Here is a 27,263-nt window from a genome sequence, read left to right on the forward strand (position 1 = left end):
TCCGAGTGCTCAAAGTTCCCTGAAATTCAACCCTGAACTGGCAATCTGATCAAAGAGGCCATAAGGATGATTGGATTGAAGAACAGAAACATCACAGTGGCCCTCTTCTGAGGGTAGAGTTTAGGCATAATTGATGCAGAGTCTTCCTTGATTAATTAGAGGGAGATTTTCCCAGCAATAAACTATGTCCCTGATTGAAAGCTGGGTTTTAGGCTCCACATTTTTGAACAAAAGAAAACCTTTTTTTTGTTTCTCGCTTCACTGATGCTGCCTGAGCTGCTGATTGTTTCCAGAATTTTCTGTTTTAATTTCAGATTTCCAGCATCAGCAGTATTTTGCTTTTGAAGTAGTTTTCTTCAGGCAGCTGCCTTCTTCCCGCTGCTGTGGTAGGGTCCCAAGGGCTGTGGCAACGAGTTTCCGTCCCCCAGTCTGGCACAACTCCCCAGTGGAGGCCGGGCAGCCCACCTCTGCATGCATTCATATTACCCAGAAGGCAGAAATACAACCAGGGTCAGGGGTCACCTCCATGGCAGGCAGAAGTCCTGCCCTGCAGAATGTGGCCCCCAATCAGAAAATTGATGCCCGTGTCAAATGAACAGTTACCTCTCTGCTTAACTGACAGTCTGGCATATTTGTATATAATAACTCTTTATAACCATGATTCTATGTATTCTCAGCCTTTCCAGCTGCTGTACTTTTAATTGTCATTGGAGTAAGCACAAACAATTACGGCCGGTATTCGATTCTTGTCAACAGCAATTACAGCTCCACTACCATGTAAGTTTTAGTGTATTAGTTGTTCTAATAATTATTTGATTCCATATAATCAAAACTATTCTAGTGCAGCAAGATCTAAAATACAACGGGGGTAAATTTCCTTGAGGCTTCCCCCACCGTTGCTGTAACTTCAGCAGAAACTCCAATTATGTGGGTGGATAAGAACGATATTGCTGGACCTCTCCTCCGTTGTCCAGCTCCAGGGGACTGCCCTTGCTTGACCACTCTTACCTATCATAGCCAGAGGATCTCTAGCAACGGCTTCTCTTCCCATCCCTGTAATGTTGCCTCTTGGACCCTTCTTCCTGAACTACATGCTGCCTGACACCTGGTAACATTCTCCTCAGACATGCAGTCACCTAGCTCTACCTCTCCACCACCTCTCTCAAACCCCCACTCTTTGTCTGCTATCAGTTTTCAGCATTCAGTTCTGGATGTGCTCTAACTTCCTCTGGCTAAACATTGGGAAGAGTGAAGTGTCATTTTTGCCCCCGCTCCACAAACTCTGTAATCTCACCACCGTTTCTATCCCACTCCTTGGCCACTGTCTCAGATTGAACCAAATCGTTTGAAACTTTGGCATCCTGTGTGACCCCGAGTTCAGCTTCTGACCGTATACCCTCTCCGTCACAAATACTGCCTACTTGCACCTCCGTAATATTAATCCTCTTCGCTCCTATCACAGCCTATCTTCTGCTGATACTCTCATACATCTTCGTTACCTCCAGCCTTGATTATTCCAATATTGTTCTGCACAGCATCCAATTCTCCATTCTCTGTATACTTCAGCTCATCAAAAATTCTGCAGCCCATATCTTCTTCTGCACCGTCCTAATCGCCCATTGTCCTTGTCCTCACTGACCTACTTTGGCTGCTGTTCTTCCTACTCCTCAGATTTAAAATTCTCATTCTTGCATTTAAATCCCCTCAAGGCCTTTCCCCTCCCTATACTGCTGTAACCACCTCCATCCCTGCAACTCCCCTGAACTGTCCATTCCTCTCAGTCTGGCCTCTTGTGCATTCCTCCCTTCCTTTGCCTCACCATTGGTGGCTTTCCACTCTCTGGAATTTCCTCCTTAAGTCCCTCCACCTCTCCAAATCCCTTTGCTTCTTTAATAGTCTGTTTAAAATCCACCTCTATAACCAAACTTTTAATCACACCTTAAATCTCTCCTTTGACTTGACCTTTTTTTATCCACGTCCCTCTGTGAAGCACCTTTGCTTGTCTTTTTTTAAACATGTAGGCCTCATATAAATGCAAGTGGTTGTATGTACAAGAACTCCTGTGAGAGTTAGTGATCCTACTTAAATATGCAAATAAGACATTTAAAACAGCTTACCATAAATTGAAGAGTTTTACAATGCATTCCTTCGAAACATTTTTGCTATCTCCTTCACCTATACTTCCCAATGATGTCTTTGCAGGTATTGAATTTATTTCAAAGACTGATTTTTAAAAAAAAGACATCTCCTATTTAGTATATGTAAAAAACTAACCATAGTATGGTTCCTCTTAAAAATACCTCTTTTCTTTCACTTTATTTTATTTTAACCCATAACCACCCACCCCTCCTGAGTTTGAACAGTATTTTATTTTGGAACAATTAATATTAAAAAGAAATTTATGCTTGTATTTCCTCAGAATATTGCAATCCATTAAAAACTCCCAGGACTATTAAAGAGAAAAACAAGAAAAAGTGGCATTTATATAGCACCTTTCACCACCTCAGGAGATCCCAAAGCACTTTACAACCAATTAAGTACTTAAAAAAAAAAAAATGTATTCACTATCATAATGTAGAAAATACGGCAGCCAGTTTGCGCATAGCAAGGTCTCACAACCTGCAATGTGACAATGATCAGATAATTTGTTTTAGTGATGTTGATTTGAGGGATGAATATTGGCTAGGACACCGGGATAACTCCCCTGCTGTTCTTCGAATAGTGCCATGGGATCTTTCACGTCCACCTGCGAGGGCAGCGGTTTAACATCTTATCTGAAAGATGGCACCTCTGACAGTGCAGCACTCCCTCAGTACTGCAATGAAGTGCCAGTTAGATTTTGTGCTCAAGTCTCTGGAGTAGGACTTGAACCAATGATCTTCTGACTCAGAGGCGAGAGAGCTTTTAAGTTAAGGGTATCCATCCAGATTTATTGTTAAAATGTAGCAATCAAAAAAAATAGCTTGAGCATAAGCTTAGCCACAAGTAGTAGTTTTGCTTCTTGAGCCACTTGTCACCATCCTCCTGGAGATTTTTATCAATCACAAGCCGGACATTCTAGCACATCTCTCTTTTTCCATCCGCGATCATACAACTTAGCAGAGAGAATTTGTGACAAGCTCTGGTCTCATTGGGACTCACCGTTGGAGGATATAAGGAGTCCAAGAAGGCTGCTGCCTCCTCTGGTCACTTGTATTCATCTCTGTGCACACATGCAGGTTTGACCTCAGCCTGTACCTGTGCCATTCTTTTCTTTTACTGTCATCTGCTTCTCTGTTGGTTCCATTTAACCTTACACGTTCATATAGGTATACTAGACTATCCTGTGCTAATTTCTGTCTCTCTGCTCTAAAAGTCCAAGGGGTAGATTTGGACTTTGTGTGATAATGTAAAACGGTGATAGCAAATCGACAGCCCGCGTTTCATTTCTCCCGATTTTTATTTCCTTTGACTTCGGTGGAAATAACAGTTAGAACTGTTCACTGTTTGAACTTCCCAGAATGTCCAGCATTAATTTTGTGGGCTTTCCCAAAGATCAGCGTGGTTTAAAACACTATTTGGAAGGCCCCTTTTCCTACACGAGACCTGCTTGCATTCAAAAAATCTTAGAAATAAAGTCATAATTGTTTACTGTCTGCATTTTTCAACTACAGACAGAATAAATAATTCTCTTTAAACGGGCACATGTTGATATTATTTTCACAGTGGTATTACTGGCCTTTCATGCACTATGCCAAGCGTGACCTTCATGTTTCTTTTCCCTTGCTCTCTCCCCAAACGTGACCACAGTTTCCTTGCTGCACCTTATTGGTAGAGAAATATCCACATAAGTTGGTCATGAGTAGGTCTTTGACCTGGTAAATGTTAGCAGTCAACCTCCTTTCTCCTCTGGTTCACAACAACACATTTTGAGTAAGCACGAGACTTCGTAGTGGAGTATACGGAACAAACTTTATTGATACACGGTAAAAGGTGATCGGCCTTAACTGCACACAGAGAGTGGCTTTCTCCGGTTTCTGTATCCTTCGAGCACTCTGACCTACTGTTGAAAACCACGATCCTTTACGCACCATATTTTGACTACATCAAAGGAAAATGTCATAGATAAGACTGTATGACGTATCCATTCCCAAACCCTTTGAAAACAGACTATTGATGTAAACAGTTTGCGGTCGTTTACTTCAGAACTACTCCCCCTACACCAGACTTACTGACGTAACAGTTACTAACATCTTTGAAGTAAAAGCTTTACCAACTGTAGCTAATGGATTCCTCCGACCCATGTTTATTACCCTAAAACTAAAGTTACATTTTATTACCTTAAAACTAAACACTAACCACTCATGGGTAACATCATTACTACCACCTATTCCCATACACAGCCACTTCACATCTCCGAAAACAAGCAATGCATTCTTTTTACAACACTTCAAAGTCATCCTGTTTATATATTGGAAAGTCAAGAAAGTGTGTTGCTTCAAGACACAAAGAAGTTCGACTGTTAACCATTAACTCCCCAAGAAGTCCAACATACATATTTCAGGATGTCCAACAGTAAACTACATTGAATTAATAAATAAAGCCCAATATAACCAAAAGGTCACATACTGTAAATGGACCAGGCGTGATTAAATTCCAGTTTTACTTACATGTGTATGTGATCTGTTGTCATCGGTAGATGGTGATAATTCTCAGTCACACAATGTGGTAAACCACTTTTATCGTTCACTATCATTACACTATGGTTATCACTGTTTACACTGTTGTATCACTACACAAGGTCACCTCTTGCCACGCTGTTATACCTGGGCTGACCACAGCTGACTCCGCCCATGGCTCCGCCTGCTTGCCCAGGTATAAAGGTGGTCGACTGGCTGGTATTCCTCCTTGTTGGATCCGATCACCCACGAGGGTGGGCTCTGTTATTTAGCCAATAAAAACCTATAGTTACTAACTTAACTCATCGCTTTTCATGAACTGAATTGATAGGTATATCAATTTTATTGGCTAAATTTTGAAATGTCTACAACGGAGCAACCAAACGACCAGTCAGACGTACAGCCCCAGCCAAACGGCCATCCACAACAGCCCCAGCAGCCGGCCTGGCTACGAGCCCTCCGGCCGCCGCACCTGGATCTAAACCCACAGGCTGCGAATTCAACCCTCGACTTCGAACACTGGCTGAGCTGCTTCGAAGCCTACCTGGGAGAATCCGGCATCCAAACTAAGAGTTCTGACCGCTCAGGTGAGCCCTAAAGTATTTGCACTCATCCGGGACATTGCCACATACGAGGACGCCCTCAACCTGCTAAAAGAACAGTATCGGAGCCCTGTAAACTCAATGTACGCCAGGCATCTCCTAAGATCCCGCTCGCAACAGCCAGGAGAGTCGGTTGATGATTTCTTACGGGCGCTGCAAATACTCGGCAGGGACTGTGACTTTAAAGCCGTAACAGCTGCAGAACATACAGATGGAAACATCCGAGATGCCTTCGTGAAAGGCCTTCGGTCAGACTACTCACGGCAAAGACTGCTGGAATCAAAGGACCTCAACCTGAAAACAGCTGCTATCCTCGCTCGCTCCTTGGAAGTGGCCCATCGGGACCTCGAGGCATACTCCAGGTACTGTGCTGCGCGACCCTGGGACTCGGGCCTGACCCCGGCCGCAATACCCCTCGCACCGCCGCCTCTGGGACCTACCACAGCGTCGGTGTCCCGGAACCGATCGGGACCGCCACCCCCGGTACCGGCTGCGACATCGGAGCCCTGCGATCGGGCCGCCGGCTGCTTCTTCTGTGGCCAGGCGAAACACCCGAGGGCGCGCTGCCCTGCAAGAAACGCGACCTGCTCCGACTGCCACAAGAAAGGCCACTTCGCGAAGGCCTGCAGGGGGAAAGCCACAGACGCCAGCAGTGCCTCATGCGAGTTGTGGGGGCGGCCATCTTTCATCAAGGCCACAGATGCCAGTATCCCCTCGTATGAGTCGTGGGGGCGGCCATCTTTGATCAAGGCCACCGACGCCGGCAGTGCCTCATGTGAGTTGTGGGGGCGGCCATCTTCTCCGCCATTTTATTCAACGCCGTGGGCGCCGCCATTTTGTTCACCACACTCGACCGCCACCTTGTCTCCAGACCTGACCACCGCCTCACCCGCAGACTACAGCAGCTCGCTCAGCCATACACTAGCCTCCGTCACACTTGACCAAGCTCGCCCGCATCACCTGTCCAAGTCCATGATGGACATCAAAGTAAACGGCCACGCCATGACCTGCCTGTTCGACAGCGGAAGCACGGAGAGTTTCATCCATCCAGACACGGTGAGCCACTACTCCCTCACTGTCCAGCCAACGTGCAACCGGATCTCGATGGCGTCGAGGTCCCATTCTACAGACATCAGCGGCTACTGTGTTGTGACCCTGTCGGTTAGGGGCACGGAGTATAAAAATTTTAAACTTCTCGTCCTGCCCCAGCTCTGCACTGCCGTCCTACTAGGGCTGGATTTCCAATCCCACCTTCAAAGTGTCACTTTGGCATATGGTGGACCCCTCCCCCCACTCACAGTCTATAACCAGCAGCTTTTAAACCGCCCACCGCGTACCACCTGCGGCCTATCCACCCTCAAGGTCCCGCCCCCCTCCCTGTTCGCTAACCTCACCCGCGACTGTAAACCCGTCGCTACCAAGAGCAGGCGGTACAGCGCCGGGGACAGAGCTTTTATTAGCTCCGAGGTGCAGCGACTCCTGAAGGAGGGCATCATCGAGGGAAGTAACAGCCCCTGGCGTGCCCAGGTCGCAGTCGTTAAGACCGGCGATAAACACCGCCTGGTCATCGACTACAGCCAAACCATAAACCGGTACACCCAGCTGGACGCATACCCCCTTCCCCGCATATCTGATATGGTCAATCAGATTGCACAGTACCGGGTATTCTCTACCATCGACCTTAAGTCGGCCTATCACCAACTCCCTATCCGCCCTGAGGACCGCCAGTATACCGCCTTCGAGGCGAATGGCCGCCTCTACCACTTCCGTAGGGTTCCCTTCGGCGTCACCAACAGGGTTTCGGTCTTCCAAAGGGAGATGGACCGGATGGTTGACCAGAACGGGCTGCATGCCACGTTCCCTTATCTAGATAACGTTACCATCTGCGGCCGCGACTGGCAGGACCATGATGTTAATCTGGAGAGATTCCTCCGTACGGCCCAACGGCTGAACCTCGCCTACAATAAGGAGAAATGTGTGTTTAACACCTCGCGCCTTGCCATCCTCGGCTGCGTAGTAGAGAACGGAGTCATCGGCCCCGACCCCGAAAGAATGCGCCCCCTCATGGAGCTTCCCCTCCCCCACTGTCCAAAGGGGCTGAAGAGAACCCTGGGGCTCTTCGCCTACTATGCCCAATGGGTGCCCAATTATGCAGACAAAGCCAGACCCCTCATGAAGTCCACCTCCTTCCCCCTGACGGCAGAAGCATGCGAAGCCTTCTCCCTCATAAAGGGAGACATTGCTAAGGCCACAATGCATGCGGTGGATGAGTCTATCCCTTTCCAAGTGGAGAGCGATGCATCCGACTTCGCCCTAGCTGCAACCCTTAACCAGGCGGGGAGACCTGTGGCCTTCTTCTCAAGGACCCTCCAGGGCCCTGAGATCCGACACTCGTCGGTCGAGAAGGAGGCCCAGGCGATCGTGGAGGCAGTACGACGCTGGAGGCATTACCTGGCAGGCAAACGATTTACCCTCCTCACCGACCAGCGCTCGGTCGCTTTTATGTTTAATAACAAGCTGAGGGGCAAAATCAAGAACGACAAGATCTTGAGGTGGAGAATCGAGCTCTCCACCTACGATTATGATATCTTGTACCGGCCTGGTAAACTGAACGAACCCCCAGATGCTCTATCACGAAGTACATGCGCCAACGCGCAAATTGATAGACTGCAGACCCTCCACAACGACCTCTGCCACCCCGGGGTCACCAGACTTTACCATTTCATTAAGGCCCGCAACCTGCCCTACTCCATCGAGGAGGTCAGGACCATGACCAGGACCTGCCAAACCTGTGCCAAATGCAAACCGCATTTCTTTAGGCCGGACAGAGCAAGCCTGATCAAGGCCACCCGCCCCTTCGAGCACTTGAGCATCGATTTTAAGGGGCCCCTCCCGTCCTCTGACCGTAATGTGTACTTCCTCAACATTATTGATGAGTACTCCCGTTTCCCCTTTGCCTTCCCCTGCCCAGACATGACCAGTACCACGGTCATCAAATGCCTGAACGACCTCTTCGCCTTGTTCGGGTTCCCGAACTATATACATAGCGACCGGGGCTCATCCTTCATGAGCGAGGAACTTCGCCAGTTCCTACTAGCGAGAGGTATTGCTGCAAGCAGGACCACCAGCTACAACCCCCGAGGGAACGGCCAGGTGGAAAGAGAGAACGCGACTGTCTGGAAGGCCGTTCTCTTAACCTTAAAGTCTAAGGGCCTCCCAACCTCTCGCTGGCAGGAAGTCCTCCCAGCAGCGCTGCATTCCATCTGGTCACTGCTTTGCACTGCCATTAACGCCGCCCCCCATGAACGAATGTTTGTTTTCCCCAGGAAGTCGACTACGGGAACCTCGCTACCAACATGGCTGACTTATCCGGGGCCCATCTTGCTGCGAAAGCACGTGAGGGCCCATAAAATGGACCCCCTGGTCGAGAGGGTGGACCTCCTGCACGCCAACCCCCAGTACGCCTATGTGGCATACCCAGACGGGCGGGAGGACACAGTCTCCTTACGAGACCTCGCACCCTCGGGCACCCCTGAGACACCACCGTTACCCCCCACCACCCCACCAAATCCAGCCCAGGTAGACGGCATGCCGGAACCCCACGAGCCTTCGCCGACCACGCAGACACCAGCATTAACATCGGATACTGCACCACCGCCGCCGCTGCTGCGCCGATCAGAAAGGCTTACGAGGCCTCCGGACAGACTGACATACCCGAACTGGTAGTACACTTCACCCTGCCGGACTCAAATTTAAACAAGGGGTGAATGTGGTAAGCCACTTTTATCGTTCACTATCGTTACACTATGGTTATCACTGTTCATATCGTTACACTATGGTTATCACTGTTTACACTGTTGTATCACTACACAAGGTCACCTCTTGCCACGCTGTTATACCTGGGCTGACCACAGCTGACTCCGCCCATGGCTCCGCCTGCTTGCCCAGGTATAAAGGTGGTCGACTGGCTGGTATTCCTCCTTGTTGGATCCAATCACCCACGAGGGTGGGCTCTGTTATTTAGCCAATAAAAACCTATAGTTACTAACTTAACTCGTCATTTTCATGAACTGAATTGATAGGTATATCACACAATATCAGCAACAAAAGCTTAATACTGTCATTAGACATTCCTCTGTCCATTATTTTAACAGGGACATTAACCTGTTAACGCCTGTGGTAAAATAGCAGGGAGAAGAATGTCATACTCATGCATTAAGCAACCTTCCACTAATATCCAACTGTAATTTCTAGGCCTCTATATAGAAGGGAATGGTTTCACTTATGCTGGGAAGCATGCTGTATCTACGACTAAATGGCAGTCATTGCTTTAATTGTCATTCCTTTATACAGTGAAACTGTTCTGTATGGCTTATGGGCAGTTATTACATTGAGAGTGATTGATGACTTAGTTAACACACTCATGTTAAATTCACAAAAAGCTACTTTAACTAAATCATTAACCCCCTTCAAAATGTTTAATAACTCAATGACTTTGTTTAAAGAATGCACATAGGAATTTTACATGAGCACATTAGCTACCTCTTAAAATAACAGACAAAGGGATATGATTAGTGCTCAAAAGTAATTTCTCCCCATAGAGAGGATTGATCAATTTAAACGTGCGTTTCTCACTTTTGTTGAAAATCGCACCTTGGCATCTTTCTGCACAAATTCTTCTCGTGGTATTTTATGGATATTAGTTAAGCCTTTTTCATGTCCTTTCACAGGTGCTGGATAACAAACAAGACTGTGCATTACGTGACAAATGTTGCCTATTTCATACTTATATTCCTGGGTAACACAATCCTGCTGATAATTCTGTGTGTAAAGGTGATCAGACTGAAAGGAGGTAATAAAAAGAGTATATTCACCGTAATCGGCCTGACCTGTCTGCTGGGCACAACATACGGCATAGCTTTGTTTTCATATGGACCTATGAGTATACCTGCAATGTACATGTTCTGCATCCTCAACCCTCTGCAAGGTTAGTCAGAATAGAAATGGCATTATACGTATTGACCAGACATATAAACTTACAATTTCAGTAGTCAATTGATTTTGATAAATTCTCAGTTGCAAGAAAATTAATAGCCTCCGTTATAACTTAAGCAGAATACAATTAATTGAGTTGTTGGTGGAAGAACATGCTAGTGCTGTTCTATACAGTGGTTGGGCACAAATTTGTGTCATTGATTCCTCACATGGCGAGTTCCCCAACTCTGGTAGGCATTGAGTTGAAGTCTCTTGATTCACCACAGGGAGGGAGGAAAATTGGCAAAACCTGGGCCACTCTGATGTATCTCGTGTTGGGCAATTAGAGAGTGGCACTGGTAAATACGAGAGAGCAAATCATGAGGACACCCTTTTTGGTATGGAGAGTAATAAATCATAAAAGCCTGGAAACACTATGATTAAGCCATGAATGTAAATCCATCAATGGAACAATTTTCCTTGCTGTAGACTACAAAATTAACATTGACCATCACAATTATTTATAAAGCTTTGTAATTATTAATGACTAGAAATATTTACAAAAACGAATAGTTTATATAAACACTGAAACAAGCTACTTAAATAGTTTTTTTCTGTTTTCAGGGTTTTTCATATTCGTGTGGTACTGCATGTTAACACGATCATCCAGTACCACGGCCAGCAAGACATCAAAAACCAGCAAAAGTGCAATTACTAATGAATACAACTGAAACGTCTGCCCATCTACTTCTGAAGCCCAATGGTAAATTTTCATCTTTAGTTCCCTCGTGCAGAGCTTCGCACATCAGAAGCACATACAGGGAATTCAGGGAGTGCCCCCCCATAACTTTCCATCATGGACAGAAAATTATGTGCCGTGTGTGCCTGAATTCCTGATATGTGCACCTGGCACCTGAAGCTCTGGACTGGGAGTGCTAAAGACGGAATGTCACCCATTCCGTGGACACAAATATGCCATTAAATGATTCCAAACTATGTTAAGGATATTTAAGCTGTGTCTGGTGCCGGAGCTGTCCGGCACTCTGCAAGATTGGGTTATATGAAAATGCAGGGGGAAGGAGACACGTGTGGAGCATAAACGCTGGCATAGACCAGTTGGGCTGAATGGCCTGTTTCTGTGCTGTAGACTCGATGGAATTCTATGTAAGATTGCAGCCTATACTGTTTTTCTGATAAATCCAGAACCAGCCTGGTACAGCTTTTTCTTAAGATTTTTATAAATATTTAGAATGCAAAATAGCAAACATACATAAATACAATCTGCTTTAATCTCCTTTAGGATACAAAATATATTTGACTTATAACTCTGACCTTCATACGTGTTTCACTGATTGAGATAATTTTGTGTACATATATCTTGCTTTAATTTAATGTCCAATCCTGATTCTGGCTCACCTCTGTAACTGGGGGACAATGCCCAGATACAACAACAGCTGTTGTGATTACACATCAACTCATGCTGCAACCTTGGTGATATTTTTACTCTGAAGTTTTTATGTGGTTTATATATTTGATGAAAAGAGATGTCATTGCTAGATCTACAGTCACTGACTAGCTGATTTTATGTGGGAGAATCACTATGGTAAAATGATAGTTATATTATTTGACAATGTTTAGGAATTCTTTTGGTTAAAACTTTTCTTGTGTTCTAATTTAATTTAGATTTTTATTTGCATATTTTTATTTGTGTCTAGGAAATCTATGTAGCATTCTTAGTTTAATGGAAGATGAGAGACCAGATGTGTATGTAGTTGAACCTGGTCACCATTCAATCACCAATCTAAAGTCTATTGACGTTTCAAAACAGATTCCATCCGAGACATTTGGGAATTCAAATGCTATAAAGCAGTGCTACATGTTTGCTCCGAGCAGTTTATTTTTTTGCTATAATGCTTGATGAGACCAGAAGCAGTCTCTTCTGCAGATCAGCCAGTAATTCTACCTGAACTAGTTGCACGCATCCAGCAAGGTAACAGAAGCTATAATCTGTCACTTGCTCTTGAAGATGAGGAGCATATTCAACTGATTGCAGACAAGACATTCACACCAGTGAAGAGCTACAACCTTGCCATTAGTGGTAGGAATGTTAAGGCCATATATCAACCACCACTAGGAAACCTTATACTCCACCCGTAGACCTGATCAACAGAATAAAGCTGACTGCCATTGTTCAGTTACCTTCATAATGTGCTCTGTGATGATCACCTCGTTGATCAGAAAGTGCAAGTGCATAATGGAGTCAGCATGAGACATAGATGTGCTATAGGCATCACATGAAAAAACTCACCGCATTTGACATATATCATCTGTAATCAGTACTGTGCATCAAATGGCAAAACAAGATTTTCCAATCAGAGTTGTTTTCTGGAGGGGAAGCCAGTTAATGTGTTAGAATATACTTCAAGTGAGTGAAACTATAGAAAGTAAGCTTAGGTTAACCCAATTGCTTCAGTTACTGTTCGCTCAAAATCCATTTATTTCAGAAGTTCTGGAGTTCTTTGGTAGTTTCTTGTGTGCTTTGCACAAAAAAGTACCCCTCTATATTCATGCAGTAAACAATTATTTTATTATTGCATTACTTGGTGTGAAACATTGATTATATTTAGCAAAACTACTGCAGAACCTCTCGTGGTGTTATATTGGTGAATTGCATTTTAAGAAATATGACATAATTTATAAGATGTAAATGCTTTCTTAGGTTGATTATATTTTTAGGTGCATATTAAACTTTTAAATTGGTATCATTGCTTTCATTATTTTCAATAGTTGAGTAGATTTCTCATTATAATGTCACCTTGGAATGCTACCTGAAGCACGGGCCACTATCCTATTGGCCTGATATTTACAGGGAGTTGGGGAGGGTGCGGGTGAGGTGAACATGGAAGTCCTGCCGACATTAACGCCAGGGACTCATTTGCATCTTGTATTTCTGCCTCCCGCACGGCAGCCAGAAAAATGGACAACCTGACCGGAGGCCGGGAAGGAACAGCAGTGGCAGGACGTCTTGGGGACGGACCCCAACAATTGGGAGTGGGGGGTGCAAAAATCAGCAAGCGGGAGGAGGGGGAAAGGAAGCTCCAGTCAGCAATCACAAGTGGCGGGGGATGGGGGAGTTGTCAATTGGGGGGCTGGGGGTTGGTACTGGTAAGGAAGCTCCGGCCAGCAATCGGGAGTGAGGGCGATCGGGCGGCTGTAGATTGGAGGTGGAGGAGGCCGAGGGCTTCCTTGAGGGGCCCAGGGAGCACTCCTGCTCTGGGCCCACAAGGAGTGCTAAAAGAGCCACTTACCTTGGGGAGCCGGTATCTCCTGTCCTTGTTTCACTGCAGAGTTTGGTGAGGGCATTGGTGCGCACGAAGTGAGCGTCCGCCAGAAGTATGCAAATCATGATGTCAATCGGTGTGCAATGCTGATTTGACACCAGCGCTGCCATTTTGGAGCTCAGTGCTCCAGCTAATGCCCTCTCTTAAGTTTGCACAGCTGAACATACGTTCAGCAGCTGGAACGACCCGCCTCCAGCACTATTTAAAGGGATCATCAACTACTTACAGGTTAGTTGCTGATTGATTTCTACTGGCTGTTGCTGCGATTGTACAAATGTTTGGTGCTTTCTAGAGTTCTTTATAAGTCGACAGGGAGTGGTGTGGCAGGTGCTGAAGGACTTTGTCCTGACTCCAAGGCATCTGCACAAACAAGTTGCCTCCAGACATGGATGCACTAGTAGGAATTCTGCTTGGAATACAGCATGACTTGGAGAATGAACAGAGGTCACGCAGGGCAGGACAAGCTGCTAGAAGAGGGAGGAAGAGGAGGGTGAGAAAGGTTCTCAGCAGGAGGCCATATCCTCCCAGGGTGTTCAGGGAGCAATTCCCCTCCCTGAACCTCAGCACGGAACAATGTGTGAAACGTCTGTGCTTCACTAAGGACGTCCTCACTGAAATCTGCCACTTGCTGCAGCCACAACTGCAACCTTAGATCAGGGCGAGGACCACATTACCAGTGGCTGTGAACGATAGCAAAATACTGCAGATGTTGGAAATCCGAAATAACAACAGAAAATGCTGGAAAAACTCAGCAGGTCAGGCAACATCCGTGGAGAGAAATTTGAGTTGAAGTTTTGGGTTGGACCCTTCTTCAAAACTGGAAAGAAAAGAAACTAGATCGAAGGCAGGGCTGCGATCGGACAAAAGAATAAAAGAAACAAAAGAAGTAAAAGAGATTAGAAGCTAGACGAGATGGTAATAGGCTGGGATTAGGCGTAAAGTGTACTGGCAGGGCAAAAGATAGCTGCCAGGTGTGAGAGAGAAACAAAAGGAAAGGGGGGGGGGAAAGGAGTGGAACAATTACAAGAGAAAATGAAATAGGGGCCGAGCTTATGATTTGAAATTGTTGAACTCGATATTGAGTCCGGAAGGCTGCAGACTGCCTAATCGGAAGATGAGGTGCTGTTCCTCGAGTTTACGTTGAGCTTCCGTGGAACAATACAAGAGGCCAAGGACGGTGAGGTCCGAGTGGGAATGGAGCAGTGAATTAAAATGACAGGTGACCGTGGCCATGAGCTTTTATGAGTCGGGTTTCTTCCAGGCTGGAGCTGGAGATATTAGCAACATCTCGCAGTTTGCTGTCCACTGCTGTGTAAGGGAGGTCACTGAGGCTCTCTGTTCCAAGAGAGCTGATTACATTTCATTCTCTCTTGCCAGAGAGCAGCAGGCGGAGTGAGCATGCGGCTTCGTGAGGATTGCGGGCGTCCCTGTAGTGTAGGGTGTACGCATGTCGCTTTGCAGGCGCCGCATGTCAACTCTGAGATGTACCACATTCAAAAGGGATTCCACTCCCTCAACATCGAGCTGGTGTGTGACCATAGGCAGTGAATCATACAGGTCGTTGCCCGGTATCCTGGCAACAGTTACGGTGCCTTCATTCTGTGGCAGTCTGCTGTGCCATCTGCATTTGAGCCACCACAACAAGCCAAGGGGTTGTTGCTAGGCGACCTGGTCTATCCGCTGACGATGTGGCTCATGACTCCGGTGTGCAACCCACGCAAATGTAGGCAGCATGCATACAATGAGAGCCATGCCACCACATGGAACGTGATAGAGCACAGCATTGGCATGCTGAAACAATGCTTCCATGGTGAGCAGGAGGAGGAAGAGGAAGGGAGGAGGCAACCTAGAAGCCCCTTTCTGGCCGGACTGTCTGTGAACAACTCATCCGATTGCGACTGTAACGCAACCCCAATTCCCCATTCACCAACAGTCCCACATCTTACAAAAGCAAACTACTGCGGATGCTGGAAATCTGAAATAACAACAACAACAACAGCGAGCACAGGGGAGATGGGCGAACGGGACTTGGTGTGAGTTAGGACATGGGCAGCCGAGCTTTGGATGACCTCAAGCTTACATAGGGTGGAATGTGGGAGGCCAGCCAGGAGTGCGTTGGAATAGTCAAGCCTAGAGGTAACAAAGGCATGGATGAGGGCAATGTTACGGAGGTGGAAATAGGCGGTCTTTGTTATGCTGCGGATATGTGGTCGGAAGCTCATTTCAGGGTCAAATATGACACCAAGGTTGCAAACAGTGTGGTTTAACCTCAGACCGATGTTAGGGAGAGGGATGGAGTCAGTGGTTGGGGAACGGAGTTTGTGGCTTCGGTCTTCCCAATATTTCATTGGAAAAAGTTTTTGCTCATCCAGAACTGTATATCGGACAAGCAGTCTGGCAATTTATAGATCGTGGAGGGGTCGAGAAAAGCGATAGTGAGGTAGAGCTGGGTGTCGTCAGCATACATGTGGAAACTGACGCTGTGTTTTCGGATGATGTCGCCAAGGGGCAACATGTAGATGAGAAATAGGAGGGGGACAAGGATAGATCCTTGGGGGGACACCAGAGGTAATGATGTGGGAGCGGGAAGAGAAGCCATTGCAGTTGATTCTCTGGCTACGGTTAGATAGATAAGAATGGAACCGGGCGAGTGCAGTCCCACCCAGCTGGACGATGGTGGAGAGGCATTGGCGAAGGATGGAGTGGTCAACCATGTCAAAGGATGCAGACAATTCAAGAAGGATGAGGAGGGATAGTTTACCTTTGTCACAGTCACAAAGGATGTCATTTGTGACTTTGATAAGAGCCGTTTCGGTACTGTGGCAAGGGCAGAAACCTGATTGGAGGGATTCAAACATGGAATTGTGGGAAAGATGGGCATAAAACATAAAAACATAAAATGCTGAAAATACTCAGCAGGTCAGGCAGTATCTGTGGAGAGAGAAACAGTTAACATTTCTGGTCGATGCCCTTTCATCAGAACTAGAAAAAGTTAGAGATGTAACAGATTTTAAGCAAGTGCAGGGGCAAGGAAAGGGACGGCGGGTGTGGGGGAGTGTGGGGCGGGTGGTGGGTAGAGGAAAGAACAAAAGGGAAGCTCTGTGATTGGGTGGAAGGCAGGAGTGAAGGCAGTCCCACACCTTACCTTCCTTCTGTTACTGACAATCACAGCGTCCGCTTGGCCTTAATGCAAAAATAAATGCCAACACAAAATAAACATTCCAAGCCGAATTTATAAATCAAAGCATGCCATACTGCATACAAACACCAATTAATCACCCTTGTGCATTCCCTTAGTGCTTGTCTTCCGTGTGCCTTAGTCTGTCCTATTGCTCCTATGCAATGCTACTCCAGTGGCTGCAGCATGGCTGATGGAAGGCTGTTGACTTTCAGTGGGGGAGACTTCAGATGGCCTTGAAGGATGACCTCGAGCAGCTCTGGGCCTAGAAAGCCCGGCTTCGGACTGCACCATCTCGGCATGTGCGGCAGCAGTCTAGGGTGGCTGACTGACAGGCAACACTAAGGGCACTGGCGGAGTGGCAGTGGTGGCAGGACGAATGCTGTCATCTTGAGAGAGGTCATCAGGTTCGTGCTCCACGTAGCCACTGCCACTCCCCTGGGGTGGCGTCCAAGCAATCCTAGTTATCTGTTGGAGGACAGATTGCTGGACTGCTGTGACACCCTGCAAGCCCCCTTGAACACTGGTATCCGTAGCTATGAAGGCAGCAAGCTGAGCTTGCATGAGAGCAGTCTGAGCTTGCATTGCAGCACCCAGACATTGGGGGGCTCCTGCATGTGCTGCAATGGAAGTGGAGACATTGGCTATCAGACGTTGCATCATGGTTGGGTCCACAAGTGTGCTAATGGAGTTGGCCATCACTTCCATGCTGGAAAGGATGGATTCCAAGCTCTGCGCAAAGTCTTGTGCCAAGTTGATGCCGGACTCTTCCATGCTCCATGACATTGCAGTCTTGCTGGGAGGCCTGCCAATGCACCAAGCATTTCATTGTGCATACCCATCAGCCTTCTTCTGTAGGCTGCACCATCGAAGTGCTCATCAGAGTCTTCTGCGGCAGAACTGCTGTGCAACCTTGCCCTCTGGGGAGCTTGCACTTGCACTACCCTTGCCCGCCACGGCTATCTGGTCCCACTGTCTTCTGAGAGTTTGTCTGGAGGGCCTCCTGGCCCCCTGTGGATAAAGCACATCTAACCTCCTCTCCACCTCCTCGACCAAGGCCTCCAGTATTGCATCTGAAAATCTTGGAGCCCGATCTCTCCCATGTTGTGCCATTATTGCATCTTTTTCCACATCAGAATGAGTTCCATATCGACTTCCACCAACTACTCCAGCCAGAATGCACTTCACCTTTAAGAGATGTAGGCTGGTTTAAGTAGTGCAGGCTAGCTTTAAGTGCTGCTAGCCTCTCACATTTTTGGGCGCCCTGCTGAGGTGTGCAGCCACTCACCAGCATGGTTAGCACTGGCTGCAAGCTGCAATCGTGTTAATTAGTAGGCAGCACCAAGTTGACGTACTGCCTGCATTAGAAGGAACGGGCATGGGTTAATCCCGCATCACGATCCCTGCACCCATTTTTGGGGGCTGTCCTATTTAGTCCCCATTTATTCAGCTTAATGCTGTTGGATTCCTCCTAAAGTGCTCCCCTGATGCCCTCAGTAGTCAGCAGAAACTAATTAAAGACGTAAAGGATGCTACGGTTAAACACAATTCTTTGACCCTCCAATACTTCTACAGCAGTCAATCTGCTTATCCATTCCCTCATGTCTATCTTTGCTGCCTCTGACTCCAGCTTTACTCTCTCCCATACCGGCCAACCCCTTGGTATGGTCCCAATCTTTGCTGTCCCAAGTCCAAGGGGCGCAGACTTGAGCATATCTGAATCACAACTGGTTTAGCCATCCATCACCAGTTCTGCTGGACGACATCAAGCACGGCCAGGCTTCACTCTCCCATGCCAAAACCACCCGTTACTCCAGGATCATCCTGGAGACCAAACATAATCCCTGGCTTCTTTCTCCACCACCAGCCGTTTCCTAAAACCCCTCTCCATTACCTCCTCCACCCTCAACTCCAACAAGTGCGACGACTCATGGGACTTCTTTATCATTGTGGTTGAGACCATCTATTCCGTTGGCTCTTTTTTAACTGGCAAATCAACTTACAGTTTTTTGTGGAACTGTCTGAGTGCAAAATGACTGCACTTTATGATGCAAGGCACTTTGGGATGTTTGAGAGGCTTGGAGGCTCTTTATAAATGCAACTAATTTCTTTGTAATTAATTATCTTTATGGAGAAAAGTATCTGTTACAGCTTCCTGGTCACTTTTACTGATACCAGTTTTTTACTTCAAATTATATTAAATGGAATTCAATTCTCAAACTGCCATGATGGGATTATGAACTCACGTTCTCTGGTTTATTAATCCAGGCCTCTTGTTTATTAGTCCAGGCCTCTAGTTTATTAGTCCAGGCCTCGGGTTTATTAGTCCAGGCCTCGGGTTTATTAGTCCAGTAACATAACCACTACACTACTGTACCCGGTTAGGGCTTTAGATCAATTCTAGAAATTCAAAAGGAAGAATCATGCCTGGCTAGTATCCTCTGACTGCGGGTAGGATATATTGGCTGTGATCTGGGAGTAGACACAATGCCTAGCTTTACAGCGCTAGAGGTGTCAAAAACAGGTGGACCAAAGAAGTCACAGGATAATTGTGAAAAACCGTGAGCTAAACATGATGCTTTCAGTCACTGACATAGTCTAATCAAACAGTTGAAAGCCACATCAGCAGCTGACTTGTGCAGAAGACACAATGAACAGTCCGGCGCAGACACGCTGGGCAGAATGGCCTCCTTCTGTGCCGCAAATTTCTATGATTCTATGAAGTGAAAGGATGACAATTTACTTATTTCAACATTACCTCATGCAGGCAACTGAGTTTTTTTTTCTGAACCCATAAGGGAAGGGGAGGAATATCTGGAGAGTTTACTCCAGAACACAGTCACACCACATAGAGAGATACAGGTACAGGGGGAGTAGTGCATGACTGACAGTCAGGAGTAAGGGGAACCTTGTGGGGGCAGGGAAGGAGGAACCACAGAATCTGGTCCTGTCCAACGGGTACGATGTACTTGCGACCCGTGAGGATAAGGAGAAAAGCAATGAGAAAGGCTACCAGAAGGCTGCAGTGTGAACCATCTACAAGATGCACTGCAGCAACTCACCAAGGATTCTTCGGCAGCACCCCCCAAACCCGCGATCTCTACCACCTAGAAGGACAAGGGCAGCAGGCACATGGGAACACCATCACCTGCAAGGTTTGTGTCAATCAATTGTCACGGGTATGATCTTTGTATTATAAAAAGGGTGCGTTGAGGGACAAAATTCGGCAACTTGCAAGGGAACTGCGGGCGGATTTGATCACCCATACCAATGGAAACAAACTCCTCTGAGTGATCGCCAGGGTGAGTGGTGTTTGAAATTAAAGAGTGTTAAAGGGAACAGTGTATGTGAGTACTGTTTGAAGTTAAAGGGAACAGTGCATTGACGTTTGTATGTTATCCGTAGTACAATAAACAGTTAAAAGAATACTGAGTTGTACTGAATTGTGAGGCTTGACCATTTTACCCCACCCGGACGCGTTCAGGTCAGATTCTGGAATTAGAGTATAAAAGGGAAGGTGCGGGTTCACCTACCTACACCTTCACATCATACACCATCCTGACTTGGAAATATGTCGCCGTTTCTTCACCGTCGCTGGGTCCAAATCCTGGAACTCCCTCCCTAACAGCACTGTGGGAGTACCTTCACCACATGGACTGCAGTGGTTCAAGAAGGCGGCTCACCTTTTCAAGGGCAATTAGGGATGGGCAATAAATGCTGGCCTTGCCAGCGACGCCACATCCCATGAACAAGTAAATTTTAAAAAATACTGGCCAAGGCACGGTGGAGCATGGAGGTGGGGGAGGAGCAGAACAGAAAGGCTGTAGTTATAGGAGATTCAATAATTAAGGGGGTAGACAGCATCCTCTTCAGTCACAATCGAGAGTTACAAAGGCTTTATTACCTACGTGGTGCCAGGGTAAGGGATATCTCAAAGCTGCTGGAAAGGAACCTACAAAGGGAGGGTGTCGTGGTCCATGTCGTGACCAATGACATAGGAAAGAACAGAGAGGAGATCCTGTTAAAAGAGTATCATGAGCTCGGAGCTAAATTACAAAGCAGCACCTCAAGGGGAACGGTATTACCGTGTAGTGGTCATGTCACTGGGCTAGTAATCCACAGGCTTGGACTAATGATCCAGAAATGTGAGTTCAAATCCCACAGCAGCTGGGGAATTTAAATTAAATTAAATAAATCTGGAATAAAAAGCTAGTATCAGCAATGGTGACCATGAAACTATCAGATTGTTGTAAAAACCCATTTGGTTCGCTAATGTCCTTTAGGAAACCTGCCGTCCTTACCTGGTCTGGCCTATGTGACTCCAGACCCACAGCAATGCAGTTGACTCTTAACTGCCATCTGAAATGACCTAGCAAGACACTCCGTTGTAACAAACCGCTGCGAAAAAAAATGAAACCAGACAGACCACCCAGCATCGACCTCGTCACCGGCTAATGGCACACACAGCACAGTCGACCCTGCAAAGTCCTCCTCACCAACATCTGGGGACTTGTGCCAAAATTGGGAGAGCTGTCCCAAACTCCTCCATCACCATCTCTGGGTATTTCCTGTCCCACCGGCAGGACAGACCCACCAGGGGTGGCGGCACAATGGTATACAGTTGGGAAGGAGTGGCCCTGGGAGTCCTCAACGTTGACTCCGGACCCCATGAAGTCTCATGGCTTCAGGTCAAGCATGGACAAGGAAACCTCCTGCTGATTACCACCTACCGCCCTCCCTCAGCTGATGAATCAGTGCTCCTCCATGTTGAATACCACTTGGAAGCAGCACTGAGGTTAGCAAGGGCACAGAATGTACTCTGGTTGGGGGACTTCAATGTCCATTACCAAGAGTGGCTTGGTAGCACCACTACTGACTGAACTGGCAAAGTCCTGAAGGACATAACTGCCAGTCTGGGCCTGCGACAGGTGGTGAGAGAACCAACACGAGGGAAAAACCTACTTGACCTTGTCCACACAAATCTACCTGTCACAGATGCATCTGTCCATTCAGTATTGGTAGCAGTGACCACCGCATAGTCATTGTGGAGATGAAGGGCTAGATTTTCAGTATAGGCAGTTTTGGGGCGCTAGCTTTAGCGCCCGCCCGAAGTTAGCGCCCGCCCCAAAGTAGCGCCCCGTTGCCGGGAATTCAGTGGCTTCGCCCTAAGAGGTTGGTGGAGCGCTAAAAGAGGCGTTCCACTACTCTCTTTAGGCGCTAAGCCGGCGGTCCAGAGGGATAGCGCCCAGGCGGGGCGCAGCACGGGTGCGGTCATTTTTGCACTGACAGCAGACCCCGTGGTGCCGACCAGCTCTTAAAGGGGGAAGGGACGAATTGGTCTGCTGCCACGCCCTGCACACTGCAGCCTTGCAAAGAGGCCTCAACACTACTGCTCAGCCCCAGGGAGTCATGGCAACGCCAGAGAAGGCCCGTCAGCGTGCCCTGCGCTTCTCAGAGGGTGATCTGGACATAATGGTCACAGCTCTGGAGGTGAGGCGCAAGATCTTGTTTCCAGAGAGTGGGAGGAATCCAACCCACCACGACTACACCAAAGCCTGGAAGCAGATCGCCCAGAGGGTGACGTTCACCGGCGAGGCCCCCAGGACCCACAAACAATGCCGTAAGAAATACAACGATCTGACCAGGATTGTGAGGGTGAGTAGCCTTTCCAGTCTCCTCCTCATTCTTGCATGTACACCTGACATGATGGGCAAAGGGACCTGAAAGTCCTTTTGGCCAGCCCTCAGCCAGCAGCATTGGGACAGTCATGAGCATCAAATGGCCATTTGGCACTCTACACTTTGGCCAAGCTATTCCACCATGGGAGGCAGTGGACAGTACATCAGGGCTTCACTCTGTCCAAGCTATTCCACCATGGGAGGCAGTGCACACTACATCAGGGCTTCACTCTGTCCAAGCTATTCCACCATGGGAGGCAGTGCACACTACATCAGGGCTTCACTCTGTCCAAGCTATTCCACCATGGGAGGCAGTGCACACTACATCAGGGCTTCACTCTGTCCAAGCTATTCCACCATGGGAGGCAGTGCACACTACATCAGGGCTTCACTGCGCACTTACAGCCCGTCCTTTCTCTTGCAGGCTAAAGTAGCGTTTAATCGCCAGGCCCGTGCCAGGGGTGGCCGCGCCAAGCTGCAGAAGCTCACTCGGCTGGAGGAGCGCGTGTGTGTGCTCATGGGAGCCCGTGTGATTGTCCCCACAGCGTGCGGTGTATCCGACCCTCCACTGCCCGGCAATGGTAAGGACCTCGCCTTTTGGCCCTCTCGCGTCGCACTGGCCCATCCGAGCTACCTCCTTTACCACTGTCCCACCAATGCGCTGAATCCCACCAGTCCTAACTCCCTCGCTGACGCCGTCTCCTCACTCTGAAGCTACTCTTGTGCATTCCTGCTTTCAGCTGGTGACGACCAGGACCCTGAGGCTGCCAGTGACAGCACCTCCAACCAGGAGGAGGAGGAGGAGCAAGCCGGACCTTCGGGGGAACAGTCACGTCCCGCAGGAGAGGAGGAAATGCTTGACACCTCCTCACTGGACGAGTGCCTGGAGGAACTGTCGCAGGGCAATGCAGCTTCTGGGACCAGTGGCGTCCAGCCACCCAGCAGCCGTGCGCGTGGCCCGCGGCCTTCCCCCCAAAGGGGGGAAGGATCAGAGGGGAGTGCTGCTGCTCGGCACACTCGCCGTCACCAACGCGGCAAGGGTCCCCTAGTTCGGCCCCCTCCTCCCCAGCGGGAGAGTCGCAACTCCAGTCCGGACACCTTCACTTCGGAGGAGGTGCGGAAGCTCGATCAGATGGCCGACGACTCGGACCGGCGCCACACGGAGCTCATGAGCGTGGTGGGGCGCATGCCTGAGGCCATCGAGGCGCTGGCGACCAGTGTGCGCGAGTTCGGGGCAGCAACTGCCGCGACTGGCCGCATGCTAACTGATGCCGTCAAGACCCTGGCGGATGTGATGCGCGCGCACACCAGGACCACAGGGCCACTCACTGCTGCCACACGCGCTGTCTCAGGCAGGCATCGCCAGGGCAGGCGCCGCGCTGGACCATCCCAGCAAGCCGGCCGTCGGCTGATTGCTGCGGATCCTGCAGTGCGGGCCCGGCCGAGTGCCACCGCGCCACAGCACCAGCCAGCGCATCCCAGACGCCAGCTGGCCCACATTGCGCCATCCGTCGCCGCCATTCCCCCTCTGGGGCGTCAAGGGCAAGCGGCTGCAGCTGATGGTGGCCAGGCTCAGGTGCGCCACTCAGGAGACGGCCCCTCGAGGCCCAAACGCCGTGTAGGCCGCCCCCCAGCGGCATCTGGCGGAAGGGCATCTGAGCCTCAGGCGCCTTCCCCCAGCCTCGCAGCAGCCACTGGGCAGAGCTTGCGAAGGAGCAGCAGGCAGGGCAGGGGAGGCAAAATGCTGGCCAAGGTCTCGCCCTCGCGGGCCACTCAGTAGAGGGTGTGGCCAGCTTTCCTTTAATATGGCGGTGGCCATCTTTATTTTGCCCATGGTTGTGCTTTTGGAGGGCTTTTTTTTTGCGTTAGGCCGACGTTGAGGCCCGGTTTCAATAAAGGTGGAGTGGCTCCTCCCCAGTTTGTGCGAGTGAGTCATTTGTTGGGCTTTTTGTGGGGCCCGTTTATTGTTTTTGGGGATTCATGTGGGAAGGGCTTTTCATTTTTGTGTAATAAAAAATTATCTTTATTCATGCAGTCTCCATGGTTGTTCTTCTTAGTGTTTGTTGGCTTCGCCGGCTGAGGGCTTGCGGAGCGGCTGCATTCATCTTCCCTCATGGCCCCTGGCCATTCCCTGACAGGGGGCTTAGAAGTACCGTGTAATAAGGTGGCGTCGTGCGGCCCTTGGCCCTGGTCGCTCCCTCCTGGGAACGTACTCCTGCTCCTCCTCCTCCTCCTCCTCCTCCTCCTCATGCTCCTCCTGCTCCTCCTCCTGAGGTGCTGGTCCAACGTCAGGTGGCAGTGCCTGAGTCCTGCGGATAGCCAGGTTGTGTAGCATGCAGCAAACCACCACAAATTGGGAGACCCGGTCCGGCGAATACTGGAGAGCTCCTCCGGAGCGATCAAGGCAGCGGAACCGCTGCTTGAGGACCCCAATAGTTAGCTCGATGATGTTGCGGGTGGTTTGATGGCTCTCGTTGTAGGCCTCTTCAGCAGCGGTCCTGGGCGCGCGGAGCGGGGTCATGAGCCAGGTGCACAAAGGATAGCCTTTGTCCCCGAGTAGCCATCCTCTTGGGGGAGGCTGTGCCTGGAACATGTCATGCACAGTACTCTGCCGCAGGATAAAGGCATCGTGGCTGCTGCCTGGGAAGCTGGCATTGACTGCCATGATGCGCTGCTTGTGGTCACAGACCAGCTGCACATTCAGAGAATGGTAGCCCTTCCTGTTGCGATACTGCTCGCCATGCTCCAGAGGGGCCCGCAAAGCCACATGCGTACAGTCAATGGCGCCCTGCACCAAGGGGAATTCCCCGAGTCTGGAAAATCCCAATGCGCGCTGATGCTGGCTCTCCAGGGCCATGGGGAAGGAGATGAATTGGCTTCTCCTTCTGAACAGTGCTTCGGTCACCTGGCGGATGCAGCGATGCGCGCCGTACTGGGAGATGTTTGCTATGTCCCCAGCAGCGTATTGGAAGGAGCCGGTGGCATAGAAGTTCAATGCCACTGTCACCTTCACTTCCACCGACAGAGACGTCCTGCACCTGAGCTTTGGCCGCAGATCTCGGCGAAGCAGGTGGCAGATCTCTGCAATCACCCCCTTTCGGAATCGGAGCCTTTTAACACATCGCGCGGCACTCATGTTTAGGTAGGAGCGCTGCTGGCGGTATAGCCTGACTGGGTAAGGCCTACGTGGCCGACGCCTGTAGCCCCCTCTGCCTCTAGCCAGGGCTGCCCCTCTCACAATGCGTCTGCGAGCCCTACGGACATGGAGCTGCAGCTCCGCGTTGGCACCCCATGCAACCCCCATCAAATCCTGGCAAACACTCTAATTTCCAAATGGCCACTTGCAGCGCTGTTGCCTGAGTCCAAAAATACCTGGCTCTTGCTGCTTGAAACCAGTTAGCTATCCTCCTTGTTGTGTCTCCAGAAATGCGTTGCACAAGACTGTTTTCTGAAAAAAGGATGGCCTTTATACTGGAGAGGACGTTCCCTTTAATTAGCGCCCCCCGGGGCCCGCGCTGGTTGTGTTGCGTTCCTTTTTCCAAACGCTCCGGCCGCCCGCCGCACAATGGGGCGGTCCGACTGAAGTTTGCAATCGGGGCGGCCAAAGGGCGTTGCACGAGGATGTGACGTCATTTTCTGCGCGCGCATCCGGGCGGGCGCTAAACTTTGCGCCGGCGCTAACGGGCAACTTAATTTGGGGCGGGGCGCAAACTGCGCTGCGCCCGGGCGCTACACGCATAGCGCCCGGAAATCACTTCTCTTAAGGCGCTAACTGCTGGCGCAAGCAACTGAAAATCTAGCCCGAAGTCTCCTCTTCACACTGAGGACACCCTCCATCATGTTGTGTGGCATTACCACCGTGCTAAACAGGATAGATTCAGAACAGATCTAGCAGCTCAAAACTGGGCATCCATGAGATGGTGCTGTGGGTATGAGCAGCAGAATTGTATTCCAATGCAATCTGTAACCTCAAGGCCTGGCATATCACTCACTCTACCATTACCATCAAGCCAGGGAACCAAACCTGGTTCAATAAGGAGTGTAGAAGAGCATGCCTGGAGCAGCACCAGGCATACTTAAAAATGAGATGCCAACCTGGGGAAGCTGCAACACAGGACTACATGCATGCTAAAAAGCAGAAGCAACATGCTATAGACAGGGCTAAGCGATCCCATAATCAACGGATCAGATCAAAGCTCTGCAGTCCTGCCACATCTAGTCGTGAATGGTGGTGGACCATTAAACAACTAACAGGATGAGGAGGCTCCATGAATATCCCCATCCTCAATGATGGTGGAGCCAAGCATGTGAGTGGAAAAGAGAAGGCTGAAGCTTTTGCAACCATCTTCAGCCAGAAGTGCCGAGTGGATGATCCATATCAGCCTACTCCTGAGGTCCCCACCATCACAGAAGCCAGTCTTCAGCCAATTCGATTCACTCCACGTGATATCAAGAAACGGCTGAGCCTGCTTGATACAGCAAAGGCTATGGGTCCTGGCTATCGTGCTGAAGGTTTGTGTTCCAGAACTAGCCGCGCCTCTAGCCAAGCTGTTCCAGTGCAGCTACAACACTGGCATCTATACGACAATGTGGAAAACTGCCCAGGTATGTCCTGTCCACAAAAAGCAGGAAAATTCCAACCCGGCCAATTACGGCCCCATCAGTCTACTCTCAATCATCAGCAAAGTGATGGAAGGTGTCATCGACAGTGTTATCAAGCGGCACTTACTCACCAATAACCTGCTCACTGAGGCCCAGTTTGGCTTCCGCCAAGACCACTCGACTCCAGACCTCATTACAGCCTTAGTCCAAACATGGACAAAGGAGCTGAA

General features: G+C 49.1%; 1 protein-coding gene across 1 annotated transcript in view; it reads left to right on the forward strand.

Moving 5' to 3' along the window:
• LOC147116322 (adhesion G protein-coupled receptor G5-like) overlaps positions 1 to 12,994 on the forward strand; it is a 793,199-nt gene extending 780,205 nt beyond the window's left edge. The window contains exons 17-19 of the mRNA XM_085992042.1: positions 678 to 777; positions 9,991 to 10,247; positions 10,859 to 12,994. Of these exons, the coding sequence (XP_085848168.1) occupies positions 678 to 777; positions 9,991 to 10,247; positions 10,859 to 10,965 (464 nt within the window). The 3' untranslated portion in view covers positions 10,966 to 12,994. The remainder of the gene's footprint in view (positions 1 to 677; positions 778 to 9,990; positions 10,248 to 10,858) is intronic.
• The last annotated feature ends 14,269 nt before the right edge of the window (positions 12,995 to 27,263 follow it).

This window comes from Somniosus microcephalus, chromosome 6, assembly GCF_052327205.1.
Source record: "Somniosus microcephalus isolate GS21.2 chromosome 6, FLI_Smic_1.0, whole genome shotgun sequence".
Taxonomy (NCBI): domain Eukaryota; kingdom Metazoa; phylum Chordata; class Chondrichthyes; order Squaliformes; family Somniosidae; genus Somniosus; species Somniosus microcephalus.